This window comes from Plodia interpunctella, chromosome 12, assembly GCF_027563975.2.
Source record: "Plodia interpunctella isolate USDA-ARS_2022_Savannah chromosome 12, ilPloInte3.2, whole genome shotgun sequence".
Taxonomy (NCBI): Eukaryota; Metazoa; Arthropoda; class Insecta; order Lepidoptera; family Pyralidae; genus Plodia; species Plodia interpunctella.
In genome coordinates, this window is record NC_071305.1 from 3380496 (window position 1) to 3405104 (window position 24609).

The 24609-nt window shown below is 36.4% G+C and overlaps 3 protein-coding genes across 3 annotated transcripts; 1 reads left to right on the top strand and 2 right to left on the bottom strand.

Annotated features, from left to right (window-relative positions):
* Positions 1 to 1225: 1225 nt before the first annotated feature.
* On the top strand, positions 1226 to 10326 carry LOC128674345 (endothelin-converting enzyme homolog). Its single transcript, XM_053752837.1, has 15 exons — positions 1226 to 1484; positions 2208 to 2310; positions 2619 to 2713; positions 2826 to 2950; positions 3540 to 3723; positions 4871 to 5132; positions 5342 to 5660; positions 5970 to 6263; positions 6411 to 6614; positions 6869 to 7205; positions 7284 to 7332; positions 7413 to 7480; positions 7620 to 7750; positions 8420 to 8584; positions 8771 to 10326. Exons 1-15 carry the CDS (start codon positions 1421 to 1423, stop codon positions 8945 to 8947), a joined length of 2577 nt encoding a protein of 858 aa, XP_053608812.1. The 5' UTR covers positions 1226 to 1420; the 3' UTR covers positions 8948 to 10326.
* A 166-nt stretch (positions 10327 to 10492) lies between these two features.
* On the bottom strand, positions 10493 to 13802 carry LOC128674346 (zinc finger protein 512B-like). The gene is made up of 3 exons (XM_053752838.1): positions 13689 to 13802; positions 12170 to 12281; positions 10493 to 11803 (listed from the first exon to the last, which is right to left on the bottom strand). The coding sequence occupies exons 1-3, from the start codon at positions 13710 to 13712 to the stop codon at positions 10845 to 10847; spliced, it is 1095 nt and encodes a 364-aa protein (XP_053608813.1). The 5' UTR covers positions 13713 to 13802; the 3' UTR covers positions 10493 to 10844.
* A 1982-nt stretch (positions 13803 to 15784) lies between these two features.
* Positions 15785 to 23539, bottom strand: LOC128674341 (protein jagged-1-like). The gene is made up of 6 exons (XM_053752835.1): positions 23195 to 23539; positions 20400 to 20550; positions 18731 to 18889; positions 17479 to 17670; positions 17163 to 17354; positions 15785 to 16691 (listed from the first exon to the last, which is right to left on the bottom strand). The coding sequence occupies exons 1-6, from the start codon at positions 23456 to 23458 to the stop codon at positions 16324 to 16326; spliced, it is 1326 nt and encodes a 441-aa protein (XP_053608810.1). The 5' UTR covers positions 23459 to 23539; the 3' UTR covers positions 15785 to 16323.
* Between the last annotated feature and the right edge of the window lie 1070 nt (positions 23540 to 24609).

Genomic DNA, 24609 nt, shown 5'->3' on the forward strand with positions numbered 1-24609 from the left:
ATTCATTTTAGGTGCCTACATTGAACTGAGTTGCATTGGAATCGTTCTGTAAAAGTTGATGGTAGGCCTGCTAGACTTAAAAGCTAGCTAAATTTATGTTACGTGGGCCGATACTAAAACAGATTAAAAATATGAAATAAACCTTTATATACCTATGTATATTGAGTGTACAGCAACCTAGTTCCAGTCTGCCCTGGTGGAGTACATCAAGATTACCTTTTTCGGCCCATAAAATTCCGTACTTACGTCAAGATATAAATCGTAACCTTGAAAGAAAAATATTCCAAAAACAAATATTCCAAATGAGGAATATACACCACGCGTGTTAGGTTTAGTACAGACGAAAACATGCGATGAATGGAAATACAGCATAGCTCGTAAAGTTTAAGTCGATTGTTGAATCGATACATAGAAGCACATCACTATCGCGTGCAGCTCAGACATCACTATCTTATGAATCAAACTCTATTGTAGGTTGACTAAATTTTATTGTGTGAGTATAAACACCAAATATTTTTAAGGTTACGTAAAAACGCTAATTTTTATATGTTTATATGTTTAGATATATATAGATATATAATCAGAATATAAGTACATGAATTACTTAAAAATGATTAATTACGTCTTAATAATGATAAATACCTGCATACATGCTCATACAGAAAATTATATTTCATCCAGAAAAGTAGCTCTATTATGTAACACTACCAGTGAACCCTCGGCTTAAAAATTAATGAATGCGTATTTATACACTCGAGTAATACATACTTACATATGTAAATGAATAAATATTTACTATATTTTTATAGTACATAATTAAAAATGTAAAACCCCATGACTAATGTTTTGAAAATCAAGTTCTGCCTCTATTAAAATTTAACACGCGAAAAACGAAGTTAGTGATAAACCGTCCAGTATTTTAAGTGTGAACTTTAAAATACAAAACAACTCTTTAATCTAAAGTGTGAGTATTAACATAAAGTGTGAACAGATAACTAGGTATCTAGTGAAATAATTTTGCAAGAAACCGTTTTAAAATATAAAATAAAGCCGATTTTTTGTTTACCTTTCTATAGCATTTCATTACTGCCAGACACTGTACAGGTAACTCACAAAAAATTTACGGAAGCGCCTTTACTATTGGCCGGAGTTGACCGGCCTGAAACGATGCCACCCTACACGCGTCACCCCTAACGTCTACAACTATTTCAGTAAGCCACGAGCAATGGGAGCGAGCGGATGAGCGCTCACATAGCACTCGAATATCGAAAATCGAATCACGATCCAATACGAATCTTCCAATTAAAAAAAATCGCCATGGCTAATTTAAATATTTGTATAAAGAACGTAAAGTTTTTTTTTTTTAGAAATTAAATTTGTGGCTATGGTTTACTTAATTAAATATTTTAAAATTTAAAACATGAATGCGTGGTCCGGCTCTGATCGTCTTAATGAAGGAGACGTCATGGGCCCTTCTGTTGTGGGTGAGTTTGTCAACTTTTGGAAAGTAACAAACAATGACTAACAGTAGCCTCAGGGGTTTCTGAAATTACCTCACAAATTATTAAGCTGATATATCGCTATTTTCTTTACGTGTGCCTTACGAAGCCTTATGGGCTAAACTTTTAAAAGTAAAGGCAACTTTTATCTAATCCAGGTTTTCTGCTCATGAAAAAGAGATATATCCATTCTAAGGCAGGAACCGTGGTTCCTGCCTTAACCTTAACATAACCTATCATATCTTACATTAAACCAGATTAGAGTTACGATACGACCCGTGACCTTCCAGTTGTGACCTACAGGCCTACAGACCATAATCTATCTTGACCGCGCTAGTTAGCTACTCTGACCACATAAATAGCCCCATAGTAATTTACAAACTATTGTTATATTTGATTTAGGGCGAAGCAATTACGGTCAAAGAAATATTGATCATTTTAATCCCGACGACCAAAACAGAAAATTATGATTTTGACAAATAATAACTGGAAGACGTTTGATGTCTTTGCAAATATGTATGTCTGTATCTTCGCAGCTAACAAACAAATAACGGAACTGTCTAACTGATCACTCTACATTTATTGGCGACTGTACAAATTAATAATAGGGTAGTCAAATAAATGAAAACAAATAGCAATCATGCAGTCTACAGCGGTGTGGTCCCATAGTGAATATCTCCTAGGCTAATGCAGTAATGTTACTTATAGGGACAGCAAGAGAGAGTGCAAAGGTGAACACGCCCCCTCTCAAAAATGGCTCTGACCTCCGTGAATCGGGGTACTTGATAGCAGTTGGGTCCAGAACAGCCAGGTGAGAGACAACTGAACGTTGACCAGTGTTTTTTTTTTGCAACATGTTCGTTCGCCAAGCCAGTGTTCAATTGATAAGTACAACTGTAATAAACAAACCAGCAACAAGATACGATAGTTCACCATTAGTCTTACGACGATGTTCTTCATCCTACCGATCGAACTTAATCGGATTGAATTTTCTTGTTGATTCGATTAATCGGTCTGGAAGCAATTGTAATTCCATAAGTAATACGTGAAATCAACTGTATTCTATACCCAATTCAAATAAACAAGTTGTTATATACTAAGTTTGTTATATACTTTCAGGTTCCGTAGAAGACATGTGAACAGACTTAGAAAATTAGCAATATTTTCACTCTTTCTAATTTTATTGATAGCAATTATTATCCTACTAGCTTTATGTAAGTACCAAAGTGTTTGATTCAATGGTTTTCAATAAATTAGAACATGATTTGTGTTGATATAACCTAGGTTGTATTTAATTTTAATAATTTTGTGTGTTATATATTTCAGATTTAAGAAATAAATATAATAATAATTCCCCAAGGCTGTGTACGAGCAAGGAGTGTCTGCGCTCGGCAGCCAACCTGGCCCTCTCTATGGACTCCACGGTCAACCCCTGCGATGATTTCCACCAGGTATTTTAACAATATCGGCCCTTTTTCATCACTTTCTGACTAAATCGCTCTCTCATCTGAGATCTCTTATCTCGGTTTTTGCAACCCTCGAGCATCAGAGCCCAGGATCCGCCTGTCTACTACACTTTCTGATAAAATATTACATTGTCTGCTTTGTATTTGACAGATAAACTAACAGATAAATCTGCCCGAATTTAGTTTTATCCACTTGTGAAATACATTTTTAATCTGTTCGATATTTTTCATCTGTTCGACATGTTACATATGCCTATCAGACACTTTATCAGCAACCGGTGAAACAAGCCATTAAATGTCTATACCGCAACCGCCTGGTCCAGGCAGAAGTGGCAAATCCAAGAAGTGTTGTCTTGATGTCGTCAAGGATTATGTGATATAAAATGCGTGTATGTAAAAATTTAATGTTGAAGACAGTGCAGTAGAGAATAAAAAGCGGGAAACAGCTCCTGAAATCCAACACTCTATCGCTGAGAAAGCTGCTGCGAAAGACAAGAGAAATAAGAAAGAATACAAAAAGTATGATTACAGACAGAGGAAGTCTTTATCCTGTAACTTTACCATTTTATTCTAGTACGTATGCGGTAACTGGGCCAGCGAACACCCGCGTCCAGACATGTACACGTCGTACGACTGGTTTCGCGACAAGCAGACCAAGGTGTACGCGGTGATTCGCGACATGCTCACCAAGAACCACACCGCCGATCCCAAGCCGGTGAAGCAAGCTAAGGACTTGTATGCCTCTTGTATGGACACTGGTACGTAGCTTATCTGAGTATAGTCTGAGTATTTCTGTCTGTGGCAAAGTAAGCCCCCTGACGGTGACTTTACGAATATTTTCTTGGAGGATTTTTTTGTATTATACAATCAACTAGCTAAATGCTGTATAAAAATGCTGTTTTAAATATGCTATATACATTTCTGTACCGCTGTTGCATTACAGAAATGTATACATTGACTTAAATATTTAACCGATAAAAAATTTGCCGACAACAAATCTTCATATGTAGAAAAAAATATAATATGAGGAATGCCACTAAGCAGAAGTGTTACAAATTAATGTGAAATACTTAAACTAAAAGTTATATAATAATAACAAAAAAAAACCATTTTATACTCACATCAAGTGGTAACGAATCCTAATACCCAAAACTATAAAACCTATCTAGACAAGTAAGAATTGGCTACCGTGCGCTTTATACAGTGGTAGGCATTAAATAAATCGAAATCAAATATTATCCAAGTAATCATTGAATGTGCCACAGCCACGGATCAGAAAAGTATTTTGTCTATAATTTGTGTTCACAAACGGCAAATGCAAAAGAGGTCGTATACGAGCTGTAAGTAAATAAGTTCTAAAGCAGAGTTTACTCAACATTTCAGGACAGTCAATTGTTCCATTCGCAATCTTACTAATAAAACAGACATCACTAATCTCACGCCGCAGGTCCAAAGGCAATTTATGGTACTTCTTACAACATTCCGCATAGTTATTACATTTTACCTTTGCCTTATAATCTAGAAAACGCAAAAACCTTTTCTGTATATTTTCAATACGCTTTATATACACTTGATATTGCGGGTTCCAGATCTGAGAAGAATATTCTAGAAGGCTCCTAACATACGCACAATACAATATTTTTATAGTTTTAAAATCATTTGGCATTCTCATAATAAAACCTAGTGTCACACACACAACCCGAACAAATACCTAAACCTAGTTCATACTACGAATAAAACTGAATAAACTCAGTCCTGGATTAAGAAGCAATTATGCCATATTAACATATTTCTACCAGCCTATCTATGGCATCGAAAATGCGTATCTTTTTCAAAACTATTTTACGACTATCTTCATCATAGATAAGATTTTATTGTATCTATTAACTTTTATTTACATTTCAGACAAATTAGAAAAAATAGGCAAAAAACCGATTTACGATATACTAAAATCCCTCAACCTTCCTCTTTACCCGACTCACATCAACGCCACTGATGATGTGGACCTCTCCGCGGTCACCTTCGACTGGCTGGACACGGTCATCAAGGTCAAGACACAGCTGGGCATGGACATTCTTATAGGATTTGACATTTTCACCGACCCCCGGAACTCCTCGGTGTATAGACTGGTAATGGGGTCACCCGAAACTACAAACCCGTTTCCGAGGTAATCTACTACATACTATTTTGATGACCTCCAGACAAACGGCGGGATGATATTGACGGTTTCCTGGACGGGTGGCAACAGGCTGCCCTCTACAAAGATTTGTGGAAAAAAGAAAGGGAAGTCTTTGCCCAGCAGTGGGAAACTTCGTTAGTCTAACAAAAAATATAGCTTCTCAATTTAAATTCATTTACGTTTCTATTTTCTTCCAGTTTATACAAAGAAAAACCAAAACACAGTCGTCAAACCCGCCAATTTAACCTTCCATCGAAGGATAAACTTCCAAGAACGAAAACTTGGGAAGAACCATTAATCCTTACTTTAGATGACTATAAAATCAACAAAAAACAGAAAAAAAGCGAAGATGATGAAATTGACCACAAATATATATATTTCTATGGCGAACTTATAAAAATCTTTGCGATGGACTCTGGGAAACTAAATGAGTCAGAAATAGATGAACTTACATTAGATCGTAACATTATATCGTCTGCAACAGATTTTTACATGCTAAGTAATGATCTGTATGAGGTAAATGACATTTTAACTTTACGTTCACCATTTTATATGATGTTTCACATTGAAAGTAAATCGACCATAACTATTATAGTAATTCAAATCACATCACTTGAAAAGTAAATTTTTTGATCAATATTAATTGTGTCGGGTAGCAACAAAAAGTCATGACAAATAAACACTCACTTGACAAAATTCATACTAAATATGGTGATTGACATTAATATAATTACATAACATAAGCATTTGAAATATCAAAATTGTAACGCTATGCATAGGATTTTATTTGGTCCTTTTTGAGTCGATATAAAATTACATTTTCAGCTAGAAACAGGCAATTCTACAGATACACCAGACAAGGATGATTTCATAATACCTGAGTACAGTGTTGATGAAATCCAGGCTCATACAGATAAGTATGTAGAAAGTAACAACGGTACAACTCAACTTATATGGAAAAAGTATCTAGAAGGAATCTTTAATGTTAGCGCTGTGACATTAGACTTTCAAGAAGATAAAATTCTTGTATCTCAATTAGACATGCAGTACATGGAAGCGATAGCACTGATTGTTTCAAAGACACATCCAGCCGTACTGGAATTGTATATTTGGATAAAGGTACGATTTTAAACGAAAACTCAAATCTAAGTTGTCGTGTAAATTAAAGCAGTTTTAGACAGTTTGTAGTAAGCATTTTTAGACGATTAAACATTATGTAGAATAGTGTGAATGTTTTAGAGCAGACTTCAATTGTTGATATTTCAGGTGGTAGAAGTCCTGGCACTGCACACCACCAAAGAACTTCGATTGTTGTACTATCGGTCGTACGATACTCGTCACAAACATCACGCTGATTTATTCCTGCCCCCCAGGAGTATGCAGTGCGCCAGCACTGTCAATGATATGATGGGTATGGCCGTCGCATATGCCATCGTTGAGCCTGACTTCTACAATACTACCAGACCTAAGGTATTAAATTCAGTGTTTGTTCCAGCGGTAGCTTTAGCAATATTCCAAATTTAATAGTGCAGTTTCTTTTTATTTCTCATTCTCGGTAAAATTCCACTGCCACAGATTCGCTTTCTTATCTTTTCTTCCCCCACTCTGCACTGTCTTCGGCATCCCTAGATATTAGACTATCAGCGTGCCAGCACTGTCAGTATTTCTTGAGTTTGTTTTCAAATTTTGCTGTGCCTATCTAACATTTATCTGTACTATTTCAGATACTAACCATGATAGACTTAATAAAAGATGCATTGGCTACTTTAGTTGGCAAAGTTAAATGGATGGATGATAACACAAAAGTAGCTACTTACAGAAAAATCATAAGTATGGACACTTTTGTTGGTTTCCCAACATGGTTCAAACAACCAAGAATTTTAGAGGAATTCTATGAAGGTATAGAAATAAGTAGAGATACTTATTTAGCAAATCTGGTAAATATAGTCCAAGTGAAAGCGACGAAGTCACTTAACCACCTGCGCCAACCTAACTATAATTCATGGGCTACGGATCCTACTGAAGTTAATGCATATCACACGTTTCAAGAAAACACTATAAGTGAGTAACAGTTACAATGTTGAAACCCTATTCTAAACTCGATAGGTGGTGTTTCATTAACTACGTTTTATTTTTCAGCGGTGCCCATGGTTATGTTACAATATCCGTTTTTCGATTTAGGCCTTGAGTAAGTTCATCTTATTGTTATAGAACAATAATACCGTCGCCTAATACAATAAAAAATAGTAAATTATTTTAATCTTTCAGATCTTTAAATTACGGATCCTTGGGCACCATTCTCGGTCACGAAATAACGCACGGTTTTGATAACTTTGGTAAGTTTTTCAACTAAAGAATTATCAATGCCAATTCAAGATTATTTTCTTCTCCTATTTATACCTCCAAATGTATGAAAGACATGAAGAGTATATTTACTTTTACGAAAGATTACGAATTATTTTTTTATCCCCACAGGTCGCCAGTTTGACAAAAATGGCAACCTAATTCCGTGGTGGTCCAACGATACCATCCAGCATTATGTCAACATGACGCAGTGCTTCGTAGACCAGTACTCCTCCTACTACGTCTCCGAAATTGACACACATGTAAGTGAGGGTTGCACCAGTCAACTTTGACGTTAACTTGTACCTGCGCTCAACAACGCAAAGTCCGCGATTTTATTTAGCGGTGGCAGCGCGCCGGTTAACGTCAAAATACTGGTGCGACTGACCCTAGTCTTTGTTAGTTATTTATGAGTACAAAAATAGACACGGAATTCATCCATGACTTGAATATATACCCCATTCTCTCTCATCGAGTGATATTGATTACTAACAATGGTGTCAGGTTTAATTAAAGTTACCTATACTAACTATTACGGAACTTTATAAACTGGCACTAAACGGGCCTTTAAACTTAGACATTTTACAATTATTCCATTTCTCTGATTATCTTTTTCCACACCGCGCATTATCCACGCTTTTTCGGTTTTCAGCTATGATGCTTCAAACCCTTCCATTTTGAAAAATTAGCTGTTATTTTACGACCTGCCTGATATCATCCTCGTTCGCTTTTCTTTAAGGATTTTTTTGCCTATCAGTTGTCAAGATTCTTCTCTCTCAGTCACTTACGATTTCCAAGGAAGGAATGGAATGTTCCTTCGATTCTAAGGAGGATCACGCTTTCACAAGCGCACTGTTAATTTATTTTCACATAATTTGTAATTCTATTCGGATATAATTGTCACTATAATTGTGCATATTTAATATATCCAGATAAATGGCACAAAGACCCTGGGAGAGAACATAGCAGACAATGGTGGTCTGCGAGAAGCGTTCTTGGCTATGAAGCTCCACCACAGAAGATACGGCCCAGAGCCCAAGCTGCCAGGGTTTGAGCACGTGACTTCGGATCAGATGTTCTTTTTGTCTTATGCTAATGTAAGTTTACTCTCGACTGATGCCTTACAACCTTAATGCTCTTAATTATAGTTACGTAAACAAAGAAGAAACATGTCATAACGAATTTTCTTCTAACTTTATGGTAGCTACCTAACCTACCATAATTTACTTGGATTTTTAATAAGATTGATCAAATAAATAGTGATCATTTTAAATAATTTTCAGCTCTGGTGCGGTGTTTCAACTAAGGACTCCCTGGAAGCAGATATGGACGACGAGCACTCTCCCCAGAACTTCCGCTCCCGTGGGACCCTTCAGAACAGCGAGGACTTTGCCAGGACCTTTAACTGCCGCCCCGGCTCGCCCATGAATCCCATAAGAAAACGATGCATTATCTTCTAAAAACCCTCACCTAAAATGCGGTAAACTACGGAACTTGTCGCTGCCAGCAGAACGTGTTACGTGATGTGGACTCTAAGTGTTAGATCTACTCTACTTACAATGAACATGGTATTTACCTTCTAATAAAAATCAGGAAGATTTATTATCATAAATTTCTATTATCAGAAGTCATTATTGTAACTTCAACAAAATAATACTCTAAAGATGCGTGGAGAGAGTTCCGTAAGTTGAATTCATAACAATCATATTGTTTTTGTTGCAAATATTCGAGGAAAATAAATCGAAAAATAAAATTTTATATCCGATCTCAATTGGTGATCTGGTATATACCACGAAGCGGCCTAAAATATGAACGAATTCTAGGAAATCATTAATTAGTAAGTAAAATTTTAATAAAGATAATTCTACAATTGGAGACTGCTTTTTGAAGCATTTTCAGTACATGTAAAAAAATTACTTAGCCTAATTTGTCAATTCTGAAATCTTTTTACGTGTCCTTTAAAATATCAGTATTGGATTTCTCTGTGATGTAGTTTACTAAGTGATTAGTAGATAAGGTTTAAGCTATTACATTGTCCAAAGGAATTAACAAATCGTACAATTTTCAAAATATTATTGTCCTTAATAAATCATCTCATATTTGTGTATAAAATTAAGAACTTATTATTTTTAAGGCACGATACGATGAGGGGAACGGAAGTAGTAACATAGAGGCTTGTGCTAAAAAGAAAAGACTAGAATAGTATAAGACGCGTAGGTTACGGAACTATTGGGTGCCATATCAGTTGTAGACATAGGTAGGAAGATAATTTTGGTAACATTTATTCAATTAAACATGGAGACACGACGGACATTCTGTCATCTTCGTGGAATTAGTGGGTACTCCGAGGTACCCACTAATTCCATGCTCATCTCATACGGAAAAACTATGTATGCGTCATTTTTTTGTGATTGACATTTCTATAGGTAAGTATTATTACTTCATTCATGAATTTACAAAATATATCAGATGCATCTTTTTTCCGTATGTTGGCAGTACCTATTGTCCAAGCGGAAATCCTACTAATATTGTAAATGAAAAAGTTTGAGGATGTATGTTTGTTACTCTTTGACGCAAAATTTACTGGACGGATTATGAAATTTGGTACACGAGTAGAATATAACCTGGAATAACACACGAACCAAAATTCTCATGGGAGCAAAGCCTCGGAACCCAGCTAGTAGTATATAAATAATAGCTTTCTTTTTATTAAAAAAATGCGTCATTCCAGGAACCCATTAGGTAAGTACTATTGTATTATTTTTCCTTTTTTATTGATCTAAGTAGGAACAAAACCAAAATTTTATTAAAATATTATCAAGATTTGTTCAGATACGTGACTTTTATCACATAAATTCACCCTTACTTAAGCAATTATTTTATTAAACTTATGATTGCATTTTATGCAATCATTTGAATTATGTATTTAACGAATCTTTTTAATTAATGTTATATGTTATGTTATATATTAAATAAAATTACTTGTGATAATAAATATCCTTTAATTTATTGGCTTACGTTTCTAAATAAATATATCCTGACAAATTTACTTTGTTACAACAATAAAGTTCAATAATATATATGTATTATAGTTACTTTTCAATAGACTGTAAATAAAGTGTTGTACTTACAATTATGTATTTTATTACAAAATCCCGTAATGTGTAGAAAATAACATTAGGTAATATTTATGACCAAACAACTACGAACAAAACTCCTGTAAAGTCCAACTGACTAATTAAATAATACTGAATATTAACATTATTAAACAAATTTCGAAATCTTAGTTTTTTTATGAGTAAAAAATATTTGTAAAACTAAAATATTAACAAACGAAATGTACCATAATCGGGTAGATCACTTATGATAAGCAATTGAGTTGGTATGGCCTAGAAAAGAATGATCCAACGAGGATCCATACCCATAACCACTTGGAGGAAGATAAGAAGGCGACACGGATCCGTAGCCGTATCCTGTGGACACTGCCGATATGGGTACAGAAGGAATTGCCGGCACGGCTGCCGTGACGGCGGGCACGGCGACTGGGGCCACCGCCGGCACCGCCACCTTCCTCTCAACCACTACCGGATGCGGCACCGACACCGGACGATCTACCACAACGGGCTGAGGCACAGGGTATGGTCTATCAACAGGAACAGGCACCGGGACTTTCACCGGCCTATCAACGTAGACCGGCTGCGGCACGGGAACGGGCCGGTCTATATAAACCGGACGGTCCACTGGTATATGTTTCTCAACCGGTACCGGCACCGGCACAGATACTTGCACGGGCACTTTGACGGGATATGGCACTTTCTTCTCGTAGTACACGGGAACTTGTCTTGTTATTTCTACTGGGACCTTGTGAATGACAGGGACTGGGCGGTCGACAGGGACCGGCACTGGCACTTGTACCGGCACGGGTACTTGCCGTTCCACTGGTACTGGGACGGGAACTTGCACTGGGACTTGAACGTCTCTGGTTATCGTGCGAGTGATATACCGAGGTATTTCCTGGCGGAGAATCACAGGGTTTGGTTCGACGGAGACTGACGTGTGGACAGCCGGAGCTACAGCCGGCGCGGAAACGGCTATGGGAGCAGAAATCGCGACGGGAGCGGAAACTACTGGTGCTGACCCATAGCTCGTCACTGGTAATGCACCAACTGCTGGTACTGAACCAATAGCTGACACGGCTGGAGCAGAAATACCAGACACACCTAATCCTGAATGCGCTGTGTATCCAATACCTGGATAGCCCAAAGACCCGTGGCCGCTAACACCATACCCACTACTGTAAATTCCTCGTTTGATACCTGAAAATGAAAAATATTTATTATACATACAATTGGTAATTTATAGTGGCTGAACCTTCCTTCGTCCTTTTAAGTATACAATACCTGTGTTAGGAGACCCCGCTCTTTAACGGCTAGGTACATATTAAAAGTTTAAATAACTAACTACATTAAAAACATTGGAAGATGGAAACATTTTATATTACATTGGTAAACAGTAGTTTTGTTAAACAAAATCGAGTATTTTTTTTAAGTTTTAAGACTACCCACATAAACCTCCCTCATACTTAGTTTTGTTCAATCAGGCTCAGTTTATTGATTACGCGAATTTCGCTTACCGACGTGTGTTTCCGATAAATTAATATTAAATTATTCGTAAATAGGTACCTTTTCCATGGGATGGACTTTCCTTTATACCGCCATTTTCCAGTAACTCTGATATCTTTGGTTTGCCTTCTATGTTCTTAGACCACGTTTCGCTGGTAGTCAAGAGCACCACCTGGAAAATTGTTTCGAATTAGAAGACTTCCTTACATACTTACGTTTGTTTTGATGTTCAACCCTAAAATCTAGTAGATACCTGAATAATCAGTAAATTAATGTGACACTTTCTACATTACCACAGATTACATAATACCCCAGACATTACTTACTTGAATACCTCCATCCTTAAAATAATAAAACCGTATTCAGTACGTAGATAGTACTACTACGATGTAAATTTAAATTTAAATCGTTCCTTTTACAAGCAAAATAAACTACGTGAAGTGCCTAGGCTCGGAAATTCCTAAACTCATAATTCCTGCTCTTCGTAGTAACTAATAACCGTTGCCTTATTCAAAACGACATACCTACTTAAATACTATCTACTGCGATATGATATTATATCAAAAGCAAGACATATTAAGTAGGTACTGCAGTAATATACATCAATGTCTCTGGTAGGGGTCAAGGCCACGACAAACTGCCCAGCCCTTCCCACTCGATTGTGACCTACAGGTGTTTACGTGATAATAATAGTATCTAGTCTAGGTACTGCCAAGAATACGACACCAAATTTGGCGCCAATTTATCGTTATTATTATTCATACAATTGAAGAAATACACCTAGTATAATATAACAACGACAAATGAGGCTTTTAAACTTTTTTATTGTTGAAACATTTTGCAAACAAAATAGGAATGTTAATCCATTTCAATAAATTATCTATTAACTAAAACGATATTTTAATATCTTAAAAACTGAAACAACTGTAATAATTTATGTTTAGGTAATTCTATGCCCCTTTGTCATCAGGATGTGCTGGGTCGATAGATTTGCAATTAGAAAGAGAGTAGAAAAATAGTATATAGTAGTTTCATGCTTTAAATATTTATCCATGAAGTATATAACCACAGCAGCAAAGCAATAAATATATTCACGCAATGTTCATTACAACGGGCAACGTTTCATTGAACAACATAATCAGAGACGCTGCTTCATTACCCGCATAATCCATAACAATGTTAAAATCTTGCTAGTTACGTTAACTAGAAAATATAAATACTTCATCTTTTGATGTTCATGAAAAATTCACAAAACTTTACATAGAAATAGTTAAGTACTTGATAAAAATTATACTTATCTAATGTATAAGGCCCAACGAAAAAAATTTTTTGGCATTTTTTATTCATTCAGTAGTAGCTGAATTATTATTTAAAATTAAAATTTCGCTGCGAACATTTACAAAATAAAAAAAAATCCAAGAACTTCTAATAATTTCAACCGTTTAAAAATTATTACTATTAAAACAAGCTGTTAATTCCAAGGAGCACTTGTGTTAATAAATTCTTGAATGTAGTTATATTTGAGAATCAGAAATCTATGATTTTCAGATGCTCTATTGAAACACAGATGTCTTCTTACCACCAAAACCTCGAAAAACGCCATCTTGCTTCCAAAAATCACAGCAAAATCACATTAGTGGACCACCTGGCTCAATCGATACTCAATTTATGTACGCTATAAAGTACTAACTGCAGTTTATATACGTAAGATTGAAGCCAAGCGGAGCGGCTCCATTGCTAGAGTAATGGAAATTCATTTGAGATTAAGTTTAGTCTACCTGATTAAAATTGTAAGCAACTCTATCATCTGAGTGTTTTCCTGTTCTTCCTTAGCCACAGAGCGTCGGAGCCCAGGGACCGCTTCTTGCATTTCTCACCAACTTCACACGGTCTTTACATCCTTAGTTGTCCGACCATTGGCACTCATATCATCCTTGACATCGACATCAAGCCAGCACTTCTTCGGTTTGCCCCTTCTGCCAGGTTCGAATCCTACTCATGAATTTGACTCGTGTTTAGTTTTTGCCATCCTACTTAGCAAAAACACAACCAACGACTACGAGTTCACGAATCACTACATATTTAGAAATTAAATTAAGCAATAGTGCAAATTTTATGAACATTTTTCCAACATGTACATATAGGTATTTACTTGAAAATACTAGTGGTTTTTGCTAAATAAAACTATGTAGTTACCAACGGTTATGTTTTGAAGTAAGAAATAGGATGGCTGTTGGACGCATAGGGTTGAATGGAGACCAATAGGCTGGTCTAAAGTAAAAATTGGTATGCAAACAACATAATTTTGTTATCTATCTAAATAATGTTTGTATTGGTCCTATTCCAGTGCATGGGTGCCAATCTGTAATGATAGAATAAGAGTTGGGAAATAAATAAATAAAATTTAAAAAAATATATTGGGTGATGATCACAGTATAACCATAATAGAAGTGGGCCCTCAAACCACACTATTTAATAAAAGCGTTAAATATAAACGTTTATAATTCCATCATTTATCACAGTGAGCTATATAATATATAATTCTTGTAATACACACCAACACACCGACTTTTTAGCCGGCCACAATTTCCATAAAAAAGTGTGTACCTAATATGTACCTACAATCTACTTTAAAATCTTACAAATGAACGTCAAATCTTTAATGGAATGGCAACCCTAACATGTTAACATGAAAATCGATTACCTATTGGTGGCTATGTGATAAGTAGTGACAAGTTGGTATGTCGGGCGAGCCTTATTGGTAAACCTACATTGAGAGTTCAATAAAGATTCCTACACACATAAAATAAATATAAAATGTTGCTGATGGTAAACAGATTAGGTAAGGTACATATTTTCACGTGGGCTCTTGATGTCACTAAACTCAAAGGCTTATTTAAAATTAAATACTATAAACTAGCTTATTACTTTGACCGGCTTTTACGATCAACGCGAAGGAAAGCGTCTGTAATTTTTCTTTGAGTATAAATGCGTTCGTATGTAACTACATAGTAAATATAGCAAAAAAATTTAGCAAAAAAACTGCCATTTTATTTTCACTTTGTCTGGCCTGTTTTGTATGAAAAAAAATTACATGCTGTTATTTAACTTGCAACGAATGTAAGTTTGTATGTAATGTTATATGCGTTCTATGTATGTCGAATCTTGTAATCTCTCTATTTTGAAGTAGATACCATCAACAGATTGAGCTGAAAATTTGTACACACATTTTGGATGACAATGCATCCAGGAACGGCTCCCGACGAGAGAACTCCTCAACTGTTTACTGCACTGTTCGTCACACATTGAAAGCAATAAGATCTCTCTAACAAAATAAGACCTTGTGTCAAAAATGACATTTTTGAAACTATTATTATTATTTATGAATTGAGAAATAATGTGTTTATTTCTTCTTTGCCTCATACTAACTTTGCGGAATCCTGCCTTATACCGACGTGTATGCAAGTATAATTTGCAATTCAGCCGGTCACCATAATTTAACGTATTTGGATGAATTAACAAGGTGCGTGTGCGCTCTCACGTCCACCGACCTGATTACAATTTAAATCAAATGCCTACAAATTTCCACGTTTCCTTTTTGAAATATAAATGCGTTAATCTAAGACTTTTAGACGCAAAATAAATCTAGAGTAGGACACCGAATTAAAACTAGACTAAAGTTGGAATAATTTAATGCAATAAAAAAAATAAAACTAGAATAAATTAATTTATCTAAAACCATACGCACTTTCAACATCAAAATGATGATACATTTTTCATTCGTAGAGATAACTTACAAACATAACTTTTTAAAATAACATTTACAAACACCACAATAAATTAAAAATAAACTCACACGATCAAAATAAATAGGTAGACTAAGCTTGTGCTTTTTTAATCAAAATAGACACAAATATGTACAAAGAAAACTTTGTATACACGGAGTACATAACTAGGTATACGATAGGTATAATTAAAATAACGGAAATAATTTCTAGGAAATAAACCCACCCTATAATGAAGAGATAGCATGAAAAGGCAACACCATTAGTCACGCATTTTGAATGTATGTATGTATGTAACAGTCTTGATTTAGAATTAAGTTTAATTAGCTCACTGGCTTTTCAAAAACAATAGAAAATTTTCAAAGTTTGTAATTTTAGGTAAGTAGAAGTCATAATTTCAGTCGCAAATTATTCTAAAAGGAATTCTGTTTATATACCAATCAAGTTGTAAAAATTGTGTCTCAATTTCTCTATCTGGTTGGAGATCGTGTCTGCCATAGACCTTAGAGGTTCAGAATGTTCCGTTGTGGCTTTCCTTCCGTTGTTTTCTTCTTCACTGGTTTCATTGTTCTCAACAGAAGTGACATCATCAGATTCTGTGGCCTTCTCATCGACATTTTCTGTGGTATTGCTATGAACTGGAGCCGCGGTGGTCATATTAGCGGATAGTTTCTCGCAATGCTTGCCGGTGACTCCATGTGGACAATGACACCTAAAGTTTCCGTCTCCGATTTCTAAAGACTGGCAGGTACCACCGTTCTTGCAAACGTTGTCGTTTTTCTCACAATAGTCTAGAGCTGAAAACAGTTATTGATTATTTTAGCTTTCCGCACTATCAGAACGGTTCTAGAGGAAAAAAAAATGTAATTTCATCAATAAATATATCTTAATTTTAACCAGATTACATTATATATTACCTTCAGTTCAACTAGTTTTTGCCCGCGGCTTCGCCCGCGTAAATTTCCCAAGGCAACATGAGGCTAAATAGATGAGAGTAATCTCATTTGTTTAGATATTTCGCAATATATATAGATACCCATGAAGACGACATTTGTACCAAGGTCTATCTCTAAGTATAGTTCTACTTAGAAATCTTTGGAGAAAAGGTTACGGTGAATCGTTTTTTCTTCACCTGCGCCTGGGAAGTCGGCAGTAGACTTAGTTTTAAGTTTTTTTTTTGACATCAATAAGTGATATAAATCATCCTAAGTTGAATTAAGAATTTTGAATTTGAATTTAAATACTAATAATAAAAAGTGAAATGATACCTTCGTCACAGAGCATGCCGCCCCAGCCGGGCTTGCAGTTGCACTCCCAGGGCCGGCTGCAGGAGCCGTGCACACAGCCGGGGTAGGGGTGGCACTCGGAGCACTCCAGGCCGCGCCAGCCCACGCGGCAGCGGCATTCGCCAGGTCGCCGGCAGTAACCGTGCTCCGCGTCACAGCCGGACGCACAGATTGCTACAATTTAAATAAAAAGTATTACTTGCACTCCAACTTATAGTAACCATACTACCCAGGGAGAGGTTGACAGGAGCGGCAGTTTAGCTGGCGCTAATGACAATAAATCTTAAAGTTTACTCACGGGTCTGACACAATAGGCCTGTGAATCCCGGATGACACTTGCACTCCAGGGGTTTCTCGCAGTATCCATGCTGACACCCGGGCAGAGGTTGGCAGGAGCGGCAGGTGGGGCCGGACCAACCGATTCTGCAGCGGCACTCGTCTGGAGAATCACAGTAGCCACGGGTGGCGTGGCAGTCTGCGCGACATATGGCTATGGAAAATAATAAAGGTAAGTTATAGGTTCACGCTTATTATACGTACCTAAACCTATAACGTTTCGTGTTCTTTACTTATAGACACTCCATATGGTGGTTTGGACTTGTATGTATTAAGATTCTGGTTATAGCTTGTAAATAAGATTCCTACGTCAATAGACACTTGTTATGGATATTATTGTGGAATATAGTTAAAAAACTAGAACTAAAATAAATAAATATATACGGACAAATCACACAGATTGAGCTAGCCCCAAAGTAAGTTCGAGACTTGTGTTATGGGATACTAACTCAACGATATTATATTTTATAACAAATACATATATAGCTAAACATCCAAGACCCGGGCCAATCAGAAAAAGATCATTTTCCATCATGACCCGACCGGGGATCGAACCCGGGACCTCTCGGTTCAGAGGCAAGCACTTTACCACTGCGCCATCGAGGTCGTCAACTCAACAAATTATTGCTTCTTTTTTCTAAAAAATCAAACTCTTAGGGACTAATATATAAAATAGGAAGATGTCATTTTGTATAAAAGTCGTGTGTTTTCCCGAGAACAGTATCTATAAAGATAGAGAAGTAATAGCTAGTTTATACTATTTCTTCTCCATTACTTAGTGCGCGCAGGGTCAGTAGCCCCAAAGTGGATCTAAGCCTCCTATGAGTAAGCGCCAGAGCCTTCAATTCTGACTGAATCATGCGAGTTAATCAAATGAGTCTCACAGAATCACTCCTGTTATCACAACCAAGTGTCACTTGATTGTAATTGATCACGGCTGTCCAAAAAGAGCTGCGACTTCAGGGGCATCACAGGAGCGTTACCGGCCTTTCAAGGAGTTATAGACTCGTTTCTTGAAGGTTGCAACGTCTGTTTGGATCGAAAGCCGCCTCAGGAAATTGATTTCACAGTTTGATCATACGTGGCAAGAAGTTTCTTTCTCTCTCTCTCTCTCTCTCACCTTAGTATTTTCCCGGAGCCCAGGGTCCCCTTTCCTACTTCCACTTCGCACGGCATCCTTGGTTAATTAATTATTTAACATGAAGTTCTCTCACGTTCGGAGCAGAAGAGCCCGTCCCAGCCTTTGTGGCAGATGCATTCGAAGGACTGATTGCAATACCCGTGCTGACATCCAGGCAGTGTGATGCATTTGTTGCACCGGTCGCCGTAGAAACCCATCTTACAACGGCATTCGCCCGGGTTCTTGCAGTAACCTGGAAACATTTTGATGGTGTCACTGAAGATCTAGTTTTAATCCCCCGATATAAAGAATCGAGACAACACAAACAATTATAGTGGCCGGCTTATGTCATTAGGCGAAAGGTTAATTTAAAGTATACTTTATTCAGACTTTCGTATTTAGTATTTACTAGGATTGGATATAAAAAGTGGTACTGATATCCACCCAAAGTGAACTTAAAACTATTTTCAATAATCAACCCCCTAGAGCCTGGTGTAGGAGGTGAAAGTTTAAGTATATAAAAAAACACTGCAAGCGGAGCCGCGGACAACAGCTAGTCTTAAATAAAAAGCTTTCGCATGTTTGAACTTTCTATGTGAAAGTTCAGCTTAGACGTAATGCAACTCTTCGTCTTATTGTTCGTAAATTAACAAGATAAAGTCAGTATAGTCTAGTATAAATAAATGAAATTTCCCTTGCCAAATTTTGTTAGCCATCTTCAAATGTTGATTGCTTCGTTAGATTTTACTTTCATTCAGTTCAGTACACTGTTATTTTGACTATTACATCAACAATAGGTCCCAAACAAAATTGTAAGTTACAATTGGACGATCCCATAAGTGTAGGAGTGTCTGTCAGGTTTTTTATTGATTTACAAATGAATATGCGCGTGTTCATTATTTCACACCTATTGACTTACGTACGTTACTTAGAGTATTTTTATCCCGAAATTACTACAGGAACGGAGAGGGAACAGGAACTCTACGGAGCACCACTCGTGGGTAACATTTCAAAATCTACTCAATCTGGGTACGATTTTAAGTCCATACAATACAGCGTGGCCAATTTGGAGATATGCAATTTTTTTTGCCGCCATTTTGTTTTGGCGGTAAATATGATAGTTGTTGCATGAAAATTACTTTGTGTAGATACGGGAAATTTATTATGGAGAGTTTTACTACGGAACAACGTGTTTTAATTATTAAAACGTTTTACGAATCATTAAAAATAATGTTTCCCGGTCGATTAATTTCGAGAAATGGTGGCATTGATTGGCCCCCAAGATCACCTGCAGCCGCTCTCAGACTTTTTTATGGGGCTATCTAAAGGGACGTATCTATGCTAACAGGCCAATGAACCTTCAGCAATTAAAACAAAATATTCGAGACACAGTCACTGAGATAACGCCGGAAATGTATGAAAATGTGACGAAAAACGCGATGAAAACGGTTCGCATCTGCGATGGTGTTAGAGGTAGACATTTGTCTGACATTATTTTCCATGTATAATTGCCGGCCCTAAATAGGTACTATATTTAACAAGGAATACTTTATATATTTTATATTTCATGGAATAAAATTACAAAACTAATGTGTATACCTGTTATTTGGCCACGCATAATAAATGCGAAAGTGTCTCTTTTTCTGTCTGTTGCTCAAACTGCCGATTTCGATAAAATTTTAAAATAGATAAATATAGTTACTGACTACCACGGGTAGAGCTGCGAGTAACAGTTAGTTTAATAAATGGAAAAAATAACACACCTTGTAAAGGATCACAGCCTTTCTTGCAGATGGGCACGTCGCAGAGATCCCCCTGCCAGCCTGCTAGGCACTTCAGCTCGCCGTTGTCGTCGCAGACAAAATGATTGTCCTCATTCTTGACCGCCTCCGTCAGGTTCAGCTTTTCGCAGGCCTGGAAAATAGTAAAATTTAAACTATTATTTGTACATAAACGTAAATCACATAATATGTAACTAGCTGCCCTTCTCGGCTTCGCTCCAATAAATTATCACACTATCTATTGGTAAAAAGCGTTCAAAAATCCGTCCAATACTTTTTGAGTTTATCGCGTTCATACAGACACACTGAAGCGACAGAGGAACTTCTATTTATAATATGTAAGGATAAGGGAGTATACAAAATAAAACATATATATGTCTTTATGTTATTTTTATTTTTATTTTTGTATGTTCTGTGTTGCGCCCGTTTGTGTTTGTGTCCATCGGACCCGCCGCTAAGTTTTGTCCTATCCATTTATTTATGAATACATATTATATGTAATATATATTTTACATGAATACCTGGTTTACTAATGGCCTTATTCAATTTTACTTCTCTTTGAAGTTGGTATATTAGCATATTAAGGTTGACTTTGAAAAGGTTCACTAGCATACAAGTTCGCGAGCAGAAATAAAAATCTAACAACTTTTCTTGATCTATAAAGTTTTAGTTTAGGCGTATTGAAAGAAAAACTACGCATCATCAAACAAACTATATAAAAGTTCATATACATGCATATATTATCACGCCTGTTTTCCATGGGGATAGGTTTAGTACTAGAGATTTCCACTTCATTCATATTGACAAATCTCACATAGTTCCCATAATCCTAAGTACAGTGCACCACACATCGCACGGCGCAAGGATCTGGTTATTCATAAAGAACATCTGAGTCACGGGGAACTTTCTAATGTACCGCGAGAAAGCAACGAGAAAGCAGCGCAGGAAAACCCGGGTGAAAATAACACGTAAGATTAAAATGTAAATAAAAATATAAACGTGAATACCTGCTTTGCATGACAATGTACACTTTATCGCGGATCCGTATTGATCTATGACTAAGATAATTATTCAGTGTCGAAAAATATTTTTATTTAAATAGACAATATACTGTAATAAATATAGGACAGTGGCGGTTAAGAGTTTGAGAGTTAATTTTGGATAGGTGATCAAAAATGTATTATATTGAGCTCCTCCGTGCTTCGGAAGGCATGTTAAGCCGTTGGTCCCGGTTGTATTTGCAGTCCTTTTAAAACCCAGTCCCCACTGGGTTGAATGATTTGGACGTTTGAATGGCTATTCATGATGATGAAGCAAAATTCATATCTCTTTTTAATTATTGTAATTTTATGACAAACTAGCTATCTGATTAAATTGAAGAAGAAGCGGTGCAAAAACAAATTCCACTACAGCATTTGTAGCTGATGTTGATGTATCAAATATAAAAATTACTTTATTTAGGTGTGTAGGAATGCTGAGTAGTATATCCTTTGTAATGGAAATAAATTACAAACAAATAAAATCAAATTTCCTAATTAATAAGTTGATAAGTACTGCGAATTACGAGAAAGTAATAATTTCATACGGAAATCAATAAAATAATAAACCTACCTAAGCGTAACTGTAATAAATAAGCAGTAAGTAGGGAAAAGGATATCTAATTACACTTTCTTTAAAAAAACTATGAACATCACTAGGTACAGTCTAAAAATAAACGGACTTTCTATTCGAAATAGAACAATATCGATGGATGACATGCTGCTTTTATAATATTATTGTTATTGCAATCATGCTATATATAAGGCAGAGCATTTAGACATGTCGTTGACACCATACATAACATGACTGAACCCACGAAGTCTCAGGTACTTGTTAGTCTATTGGGAAGAAAATTGCCAATAAATTCGAATAGTAAATCTATTCTGTCTACAAACTAACCTAGTAATATGGTGAAGTCTATATGAGTTAGTATAAAATACTTATCTAATGGAACACAGATAGTTTTCATAGATCACCATATCACACTTGCTTTGAAGGAAAACGTCGTGGTCGTACGTACAGCTGCACACACTATCTAGACCACAAGTGTAAACGGCGGCGACGGTAGAGTTGTGTTAGATGCATTAGACGACTTAAATAAAATATGACACAAGTGTTCGTATAATAATTAACCTGTGGTATTAACACACACGTTAAAAAGAGGGAATCAAATGTCGAATGCATCAACCTGTACCTATATAAATTTTATCATTTCACTGAAAGAAGCCGCCCGCGACTTCGTCTAGGTTTCTTGTCGCGTTCTATGTCCTATAGCCGATGTCCCTACTCCAGGAGGTCTAGTCTCTGTGCCAAATACTTTGAGTCCATTCGTTACAAAAAACATTACGCATAAAAACAAAGAAATCTCTTCTCTTGAAATATTGTATGTATAGATGGTTGGATAGGTACTTTATCTACTTACCAAAAAAATAAACAAGACTTAATGTTAGTTTCTCAAGCGATGGTGATGAAGTTGATGAGCATCAGTGATCGAATGGTCCCAGGTTCCTGTCGTGCCAATCTGACTGTATTGTAGATTCCAAAAACCACCACTTGCTTCCGATCGAGGAAAATGTCGGGAGGAACAGAACAGTGTGTATGCGACTAGTGCCACTAGATGGCGGCATTCTTAAAAGTCATGCCTTCAAGCAACTTTAATATTATCTGACAATCACACACTCGAAAGAAATGAAGAAATATTGATGTCAGTTTAAAATAAACTAATAAAAAGTACCTACCTGTTTCTTCCATGTAGGTTGCAAGGCAGCCGCCGTCGCGTTATCATCTTTCTTTTTCTCTCCTTTTGGCCCAGATTTCGTGTGGTTCGACCCTCTTCTGCGGATCTCCACTTCGATCGGAACCTTCGGCGGATTCTTCGGCGGATATTTGAAATGGAACCTAAACGGTTTCAAATCCGTCTTCAACTCATGTTTGAACGATAACTGAACTACGTGAACCGCACTGACACTGTACAATATGGCGAGGAGTATTACGCACTTCATTTTATTCCATTGACTAGATCGTTATTGAGGAATTGTGGAGATAACGGTAGTGTGTCTGCAGCGCGGTCGGCCGTCGCAGCGGTACTGTTATTGCTTGTGTTATTGAACTTGAGAAAGGAGCAACTTTCGCCGGTCGCTTTTTATTAGGCCACGAAACAAGCGGGTTTTTACCGCTACGTCAAACGCCATAGGATGTGAAACCAAAAGTAGGACCTAAATAAGCAGAACGACCTGTATTCAAAGTAATCACTAGATTACTACTTTTGGTTTACTAAAACGTAAGTTAATAAAACACGCCTTTCCAAACAGATATTCATGCCACGATTTGATGAGCTTACGATGAACTTACCTAGGTAAGCAGGTACAACAAAAAATGAATGTCCTTACTAATTTATAATATTATACATACTGATATATATAATCTAATATAGTTGTATGAGTCTACAGTTCAAAATGTCTACTAGTCGAAAACTCTACATACGTGTATTTCGTAAAATGCATCCTTCTTGCATAAAAATAGAACTTTGGCTCGATTAAACCTGAAATAGGTATGGAATGGTACGGAACTAATAGGTAGTTAAAATAAAATACTTGGAGCTAAGAATTAGATAATTATATTTTTCTTTATTCTTACAAATTGGTATATTGAAAAAACACAAATCGAATGACAGGAAAAAACAATAGAAAAAACTAGATTTGTAGTGCGCCCGCAGGAATAAAATTGAAATTGTCATGTTCGATAGCCATTGGCTGCTGCGTGAGGTACCTATCAAAATCGCTGCATCCGTTGCCCCATCGAGCGGTGCTGTGACTATACGCTATATCTCAAAACCACGCAAACAACACCTGATACTTTAGCACACTTCACTTGGCAGAAATATAATTTCAGAGGCAAGACGTTTTTACCGTGATTTTCCTCAATTTCTTTTATTCCACGTGATGTAAATATGGGGAATTTCCATACACATCTACTAGAGTTTAAAATTCGTGAAAGTGCTTTCGATTTCATTTGTTTATAGCTGGGTAAGAATAATAAGTACCTAATTAATTATGACTGCAGCATAGGATTGTGCAATAGAATTAGTAAAACCGCAGGTCAGATACTACCAAAATAAACCGTTCAAGTGCAACTGAAGTCTTTCTCGCGTGAA

Bases quoted from the DNA above. Each gene is read 5' to 3' on its own strand.
- LOC128674345 (XM_053752837.1), top strand. From the start codon at position 1,421: ATGAATGCGTGGTCCGGCTCTGATCGTCTTAATGAAGGAGACGTCATG. The intron at 7,206-7,283 runs GTGAGTAACAGT...TTTATTTTTCAG, and splicing joins GTTTCAAGAAAACACTATAA to CGGTGCCCATGGTTATGTTA. The intron at 7,481-7,619 runs GTAAGTTTTTCA...TTATCCCCACAG, and splicing joins GCACGGTTTTGATAACTTTG to GTCGCCAGTTTGACAAAAAT.
- LOC128674346 (XM_053752838.1), bottom strand. From the start codon at position 13,712: ATGGCGTTTTTCGAGGTTTTGGTG. The intron at 12,282-13,688 runs GTAAGAAGACAT...ACAATTTTCCAG, and splicing joins CGTTTTTCGAGGTTTTGGTG to GTGGTGCTCTTGACTACCAG. The intron at 11,804-12,169 runs GTACCTATTTAC...TTTCATTTTCAG, and splicing joins AAGTCCATCCCATGGAAAAG to GTATCAAACGAGGAATTTAC.
- LOC128674341 (XM_053752835.1), bottom strand. From the start codon at position 23,458: ATGAAGTGCGTAATACTCCTCGCCATATTGTACAGTGTCAGTGCGGTT. The intron at 17,671-18,730 runs GTGAGAGAACTT...TATTTTCCATAG, and splicing joins CGGGCTCTTCTGCTCCGAAC to CCATATGTCGCGCAGACTGC. The intron at 17,355-17,478 runs GTGAGTAAACTT...TTTAAATTGTAG, and splicing joins AGGCCTATTGTGTCAGACCC to CAATCTGTGCGTCCGGCTGT.